This window comes from Sapajus apella, unplaced genomic scaffold (assembly GCF_009761245.1).
Source record: "Sapajus apella isolate SASKATOON/1434 unplaced genomic scaffold, GSC_monkey_1.0 scaffold49, whole genome shotgun sequence".
Lineage (NCBI taxonomy): Eukaryota > Metazoa > Chordata > Mammalia > Primates > Cebidae > Sapajus > Sapajus apella.
Genome location: NW_022436989.1, coordinates 11,577,940 through 11,585,599, shown reverse-complemented (window position 1 = coordinate 11,585,599; position 7,660 = coordinate 11,577,940). Strand labels below are relative to the sequence as shown.

Here is a 7,660-nt window from a genome sequence, read left to right as displayed (position 1 = left end):
GGGTAGGGGACTCTTCTCCAAAAAAAAAAAAAAAAAAAAAAAAAAAAGAGTAAGCATATATACTATGTAAGATGTGTGATTTTTAATATTTTCATCTGTATTTCAACACAATTTTCTTCCTTGGCTCAAGCCACAGGATAGCTTGAGCTACAGGATAGCTTGAGCCAAGGAGTTGGAAGCTGCAGTGAGCCAAGATCGCGCCACTGCACTCCAGCCAGGGCAACATAGCAAGATCTCATCTCTCTTTAAACGCTAAAATAAAAGCATTATACTGAAAAGGGGTCTATAGACTTCACCAGACTGTCCAAAGGGGCCAGGGCAGTCAACCAACAAGGGTGAGGGCTCGTTGTGCATCCGGACTTTAAAAGCCCATTCGTTTTAGGCAAAGCCGACAAGCTCCACGTGAGTGTTGTCTAAGGCGCAGTGTGCCCAGGCCAGACTGGGAGCATAGCCATTTCACGGGGAGGACAGGCTGCAGCCGCTGCGTGTGCAGTTCCAACCCCCCTCTCCCCCACTCCTGGAATGCACACAAGCCTTATATGAAATCCACATGGTGCGCGGCCGAGGAAGGCAGCGGCACGAAAGGACTTCAGCAAGTTGACAGCGCCGCCAGGCCCGGCCAGTTCTGGAGAGGCTCCAGGGAGCTGTAGGTCATCTGGCCCCGCTCCTGGTTTGGAGCCTCGGTGGTAACCAATGCCCGGCCACAGGAAATTGGATCACTGGGCCCCCTGTGTTCCCCACTCTAGACTCTGGACTCTGAAACGAGCCCAACTGGAAAGCAGCATCACTGCCAAGACACATCCGGAGTCCACACACAAATACCGGAGGCTGCCGGCGAAACTCTCCCGGCGGAGAGCGGGGTTTGGCCACTTTTTCTCCCCGCCGGCAGCCACAGGAGTCCCGGGGCCCGCACGCCGGTTGCAACCCAGCTCCGGCTCTAGCTCTATGGAGGCTCCGCGCGCAAGCCTGGGTCCTAGCCCCGAAGGGTCGGGATAACCGAGGGAGGCGGACCGACCTCCCTGATGCGACGCAGCCCACAGCAGCCGGAAAGGCAGCTCCGCGGGGTCCCGGGGTGCCGGGGTCACGGCCGGGCGCACGCGGAGCCTCCCAAGACCTTGCGAGCCAGCGCCGTCCCTAACCCCGCGACCCGCTCTTCGTATGGCAGGGACCGGGTCGGGGAGACCTCCGCGGACCCAGCAGAGGCGGGAGACCCTGCGCAGAGCCCGTTGCCCTGGCGGCCAGCGGGTCCCACTCCCCGCCTGCGACGCCCACGTTCGTCCGGCTCCGCGGGCGCCCCCGGCCAGCCGCGCCCTCCAGCCCCTCGGCCTCCCTCCCAGAGCGCACTCACGTAGACAGAGCCGATGTCGGATCTGTCGTAGAAGCGGAGCACCCCACTCAGCTCCAGGGCCGGGGAGACCAGGTCGTCTCCGTCCTCCAGCTCCAGGTCCCCGTGTGCGGGGCCGAAGGGAAAGAGCTCCTGGCGGCTCAGGCAGCCCCCGGGCCCCGCCAGCAGCAGCGGCAGCAGCAGTGCCCGCGTCCACGCCGCCCGGCTCCGGTTACTCGCGGCCAACATGTTCCCGAACTGCGCTCCCGCAAACCCAGTCCCGCGGCCGGAGCAGAGGAAGGCGGGGATGTAACCCGACGCCCCTGGCAGCCCCCTCGCCTCCCGCCTCCCGGCGTTCCCACCCCGGGAAATAGGGGAGGAGAGCCGCGAGGAGAGGGGAGGGCCCCGCCCCGTCCAGCAGGCGAGCCGCGGGGCAGCCCAATGGCCGCGAGGGGGAGGGCAAGGGGCGACGCCAAACCTCCCGCCTTATCGGCGGCGGGGCCTCGGGCGCCGGTGCCTGCGATTCCCGACACCAGCCCGGCTCGCACCGAACGGCGCCTCCGGGATGGGGAGCAGAGCGCCGCACTGGCACCGTGGTCCTCGGGTTAGGGTTGGGCGGTGGAGAGCCCGCGACGTGGAAACGCTCCGGATTCAGAAACGGCGCCCACCCCACCGCCGCTCGGCGGCGTCCGGGGTCCAATTCGCTAGTCCCGGGCTGGAAGACCGGGTGGGAGCTGGGAGTGAGCCAAAGGACCGAGCCACGAGCACGTTCCTGCGCTCATCCAGCCCTTCATTCCGCGTGTTTTTGATTGCCTGATCCCGTGCTCCGCACTGTGGAGGTTCTCCAGGAAAGTGTCCCACCTTCCGAGGCAAAGTCGCCAGTGTCCAACACAAGCCAGTGTCAGGTGAGGGCCCCAAGTCATCAAGGACCTTAGGGCTGGAGAAACTAGAGGCGAAAGCTTCGGGTGGAATGGCGGGAATCCACCCGGTTCTTCTGGAAGGAATGGGATTTCATCAGGCAGCGGCGAAGCAGGGTGGAGGGCCGAGCCGGGTGGATTCAGGTCATCATCCCCCAGCAGAGAATTTGTGGAGGGGCAGGTTGAAGTACAGCCTTCAAATCACAAATCCAGGCGTTTGAATTCGCTCTGTCACTCGGAGAAGAAACTACTGAAAGTTCTTGACAAAGGGAGATAAGCGATTTAAGTGGTATCCTGAATAAATCGGTTGATCATTAATTTGGCACTAGGGTGGAAGTAGAGACAGGTAAGTTATTAGAAGACCACGTCTAAAACATTGCAATGAAAGAAGGAGCAAGATCTAATCATAAGTTTGACGTCGAAAAGAAGAAGGAATGAAATTAAAATTGAGTTCAAGGTTTTGCACCTGGAGGACTGGGAAACCAGTACTGCCTTTTGACGTTAAGGAGGAGGATCGGAGACAGCTGGATATGTTTGATGTCAGACCTATTAACTTGGAGGGGTCAACAGGACGTGCCCATTTCCTGTCAGCAGCTAAAATTAAGGACCTTGAAACTAGTTCATAATAATTCTTCAGAAAACAGCAAATTCTGTATAAAACTTAGAGGGCGTGAGTTCTGAACCAGCAAAGACTGGAAGAAAAAGCCAAGGAAACATGGCTTCTAAGCAAAACGCTTTTGATCTCATGAGACCTTGTCTTTTTCTTTTAAATTCCACAGCCATCAGAGATAACATGTGTTCCACAAGTATTCATTCATTTCACACACACAGTAAAGCTAGGAAACAGACCATCCCTGTTTGACAGAGAAGGGGCATAGAGACCCAGAGGGGTTAAATCATTTTGCTAAGATCACACAGCTGGGAGCCTGTAAGTGACCCTGGGTGTCCCAGCTGCAAGAACCCCACTTATAACCACTGCATTAAGCACTGACTGTTTACTACCCCGACCCCTGTTGTTGAAGAGTAACCGATGCTGCCTGCAGTCTGTTGTCAAATACGGTGTTTTTCCTTCAGTCCCCTCCCAGCAATGCAGCACTGTGAGCCCCCAGCCTGCTCCCCAGAAGCACTTCTGACTCTATGCCATCTGTGGTTCTGTTTCTGGGCTTCTGGGCCCCAGCAGTTCCCGTTCCAGCTGCTGCAAGAGCTGTGTATGGAGATTCTTCTCTATGTTCACCTGCACGCGACATGGGCTTCACGACTTCCACACCCCTGGGGTTGAGGGAAACCCCAAGCTCAGTCTGTCTTTGTTTTGCCTGTGCCTCCAACAATCCTCCTTTGAAAACCCCCATCCCAACCTCCGTCACACATCAGAGCTGTCTCCGAAGCTGTGGTCTATGCCTGGAATGCTCTTACCCCTCTCACGAATTCTCTCCCTTTTTGGTACTCAGGCAGCTTCTGAAACTCCTATTGGTCTATCCATGGCACTCTCTCTGGTCGGCGAATACAGGAGAGCAGTTCTCCACTTTGCTGGTTCAGCACAGCCTCCCGATTCCAGCCTGGCTGAGGTCAGGGCTCCCCACTTACCAGCTGTATAAGAGTGGGCAGATTTCTAGCTTCAATATCCTTGATCACTTGTATGGGATGTTCATAATTAAAATCAAAGGATTATCGTGAGGATTAAATAAGGTGATTCATTAAATGCTCCTAGCTGGGCACAAAGTAAGTATTCATTAAACCATCGTTATTACCTAAATGTACAGTTTTCGTTATTATGCCAACATTTACTGAGAATCTACCATGAATCAGTATACTAGAAATTCAAAACGCCAAGACCATTAGGCACAATCCTTTCTTTGAGAAGCTCACAATCTATTGGGGAGACAGACACAATAATAGAGTGTGATGCTTTAAGAAATACACAGGCCGGGCGTGGTGGCTCACACTTGTAATCCCAGCACTTTGGGAGACCGAGGTGGGCCGATCACCTGAGGTCAGCAGTTCAAGACCAACCTGGCCAACATGGTGAAACCCTGTGTCTTAAAAAAAATATTAAAAAAGAAATGCACAAACAGCAACAAGAGATATCACTTGTTGAATGCTGCTTCTGCTGGATGCTTAATGTAGCATTCAATTTAATACTAATAACAGCTGCACAAGCTAGTAGCACTATATGGGGAAAACAAGGTTTGCAGAGATCAGATAACTGGCCCAGTTTCACACAGGTAGTCAAAGGGCTAGGATTTGAATCCCAGTTTGTCTGACACCAAAGCTATTATTCTTCCTGCTGCACCATCCTGCCCTTCTATGGAAGGAAACATTTCTCCCTTTATTTCTGCCCACAAGATCTATTTGCTCTATTGTTTATACATAATGCCCGTGATCTATTTGTGCATGCTTGTGCTCCTTTATGTCATCAGTATCTCTTGGCCTGAGTAAATCCAGTATATACGGTAAATTCTCTGTCATATTCTATTTATAGCCCGGCACTCGCCTCACATTGTCCAGTCCTTGTAGGACGTGATATTGATGCTGTGTCTCCTACTAGGACAGTGTGTCCCTGTCCCTCCTTTAGAATCTGTCGTTCCAAACGCATTCATCATAGAATACTTACTTTTATATTGTGCTCTGGACATTTTCTAAGTGTATGTAATAATCCGGCCTTTTTCTCTAGTCGTTGTGCATGTTTTTCAGGGATATAAGCTTTTTGGGGCAAGGCCCATGGGCTTTATTTGTTTTTCTGACTTCACAGAGCCTAGCCCAATGCTGCATACACATTGATAAAATGTACATGCTTCTTAACCGTTTAAGAATTCAGTGATATGTTTAAGAATCATCTGAGGCTAAGTGCAGAGGCTCATGCCTATAATCCCACGCTTTGAGAGGCTGAGGTGAGCAGATCACCTGAGGTCGGGAGTTCAAGACCAGCCTGACCAACATGGAGAAACCTCACCTCTACTAAAAATACAAAATTAGCTGGGTGTGGTGGCGCATGCCTGTAGTCCCAGCTACTCGGGAGGCTGAGGCAGGAGAATTGCTTGAACCCTGGAGGTGGAGATTGTGGTGAGCCAGGATTGCGCCATTGCACTCCAGCCTGGGCAATAAGAGCAAAACTCCATCTCAAAAAAAAGAAAGAAGAAAAAGAATTGTCTGATATCTGCAGTAGCAACAGCACCCATAATTATGTAATACACCAGCTTAAAAAAAAAAAAAGGGCCGGGCGCGGTGGCTCAAGCCTGTAATCCCAGCGCTTTGGGAGGCCGAGGCGGGTGGATCACGAGGTCAAGAGATCGAGACCATCCTGGTCAACATGGTGAAACCCCGTCTCTACTAAAACTACAAAAAATTAGCTGGGCATGGTGGCACATGCCTGTAGTCCCAGTTACTCGGGAGGCTGAGGCAGGAGAATTGCTTGAACCCAGGAGGCGGAGGTTGCGGTGAGCCGAGATCGTGCCATTGCACTCCAGCCTGGGTAACATGAGTGAAACTCCGTCTCAAAAAAAAAAAAAAAAAAAAAAAAAAGAAACCTTGCTCTTTTGAGACTTGTCCTCTTTTCTTGACAGCTGTCATCCTGATGAGGCAGAAAGACAAAATGTCACAAGCACATCTCAGGCTGCATGTCTATGAGAAGTCACGGTAACTTTTCTTTTTTATTTTTGTTTGTTTTTTGAGACAGAGCGTCACTCTGTCACCCAGGCTCGAGTGCAATGGCGCAATCACAGCTCACTGCAAACTCCACCTCCCAGGTTCAAGTGATTCTCTTGCTTCAGCCTCCCAAGTAGCTAGGATTACAGGGTGCGCCACCACACCTGACTAACTTTTCTATTTTTAGTACAGACGGGATTTCACCACGTTGGCCAGGCTGGTCTCAGAGAAGGAATTCCTGACCTCAGGTGATCCTCCTGCCTCAGCCTCCCAAAGTGCTGGGATTACAGTTGTGAGCCACCACGCCTGGCCCCAAGATAACTTTTCTATCTGATAATTCAGACAGAAGTCCAGGTGGCTGAGTGGGAAAATAGCTCAGTTGGCTATTTCATGGAAGGAGGCATTTGTTCTAATTTCACTCTCCTGTGAGGATTGGAAAGTGACCGTATATGGCCATGGAGCTTTCCTTTATTTCCCAGATGTCATGTAGAGGTAAATGTATTAGTTTGTACGTTCTAGTTCCAGGGAATTCACCTAATTTGTGAACATTTTAAACAACTCACATTCAATTGTGATCTCAGATAAAAATGATATCCTGACAAAGGATGAGAATGAAGCAGGATTTGGTGCTCACTTTATTTTGTTTTCAAAGGAGATTAGGATAAAAATTACTTTATGAAAACACAATTATGTCCACCTTTGTGTTGATTGGGAAGATGCCAAGCTTTTCAGGGTAAAGTTTAATTCCTATAGTTCTATATCCTGTTTTCCCATGAACGTTTTCCTGGTTCATTATCATCAGACCTCCAGCATTCGCTGCTGGGTTCCGCTTGCCTTTTGTTGTTATTTTAATTTTTAATCTTGATTTATGTAATTTTTAGCCTTACATAAAAATTGCAAAATGAATACAAAAAAGTTCTATATACCCTTATATTCCCGTATCCCATACACCCACATTTTCCTTAATATTAACATTTTGCCATGTTTGCTTTCTCTCTGTCACTCTCTGTCCCTGTCTCTTTCTTGTATACACACACACACCTGCGTGCACCCACACACAGACTCATCAATACACACGCACACACACACACACACATACACACACACATATATATATATACACACACACATATATTTTTATCTGTACCATTGAGGATAAGTTGTAAACCTGATACCTCTTTATCTCCGAATGCTTAAGTATATGCTTCTTTAAAACTAGAACATTCTCTCACCTAGCCTTAACACAGTTGCCAAAACAAGGAAATTACATTGATATCATACTGTAATCTCATTGACAGCTCTTTTTTTTTTTTTTTTTTTAGAAGGAGTTTCGCTCTTGTTACCCCAACGTGGGTGCAATGGGGCGATATCGGCTCACCGCAGCCTCCGCCTCCTGGGTTCAGGCAATTCTCCTGCCTCAGCCTCCTGAGTAGCTGGGATTACAGGCACGCACCACCATGCCCAGCTGATTTTTTGTAGCTTTAGTAGAGACGGGGTTTCACCATGTTGACCAGGATGGTCTCGATCTCTTGACCTTGTGATCCACCCGCCTCGGCCTCCCAAAGTGCTGGGATTACAGTCTTGAGCCACCGCGCCCGGCCTCATTGACAGCTCTTATTCAGAGTTCACCAGATGTCAAACTAATGTCCTGCATTAGCAAAAGAAAATACCAGATACAAATTGTATTCATTTGTCACGTGTTTTTAGTCTTCTTCAACTTGAAAGAGTTCCTCAGTCATTCTTGATCTTTCATGACGTTAACTTTTGGTTTTTTTTT

The 7,660-nt window shown here is 50.0% G+C and overlaps 1 protein-coding gene and 1 long non-coding RNA gene across 2 annotated transcripts in view; one reads left to right on the top strand and one right to left on the bottom strand.

The window, feature by feature from the left end:
* Positions 1–1,658, bottom strand: part of NID1 (nidogen 1) — a 92,163-nt gene extending 90,505 nt beyond the window's left edge. Inside the window, exon 1 of the mRNA XM_032242033.1 lies at positions 1,349–1,658. Within this exon, the coding sequence (XP_032097924.1) occupies positions 1,349–1,573 (225 nt within the window). The 5' untranslated portion in view covers positions 1,574–1,658. The remainder of the gene's footprint in view (positions 1–1,348) is intronic.
* A 167-nt stretch (positions 1,659–1,825) lies between these two features.
* Positions 1,826–7,660, top strand: part of LOC116526040 — a 10,512-nt gene continuing 4,677 nt past the window's right edge. Inside the window, exon 1 of the long non-coding RNA XR_004257938.1 lies at positions 1,826–2,229. This is a non-coding gene — a long non-coding RNA (uncharacterized LOC116526040). The remainder of the gene's footprint in view (positions 2,230–7,660) is intronic.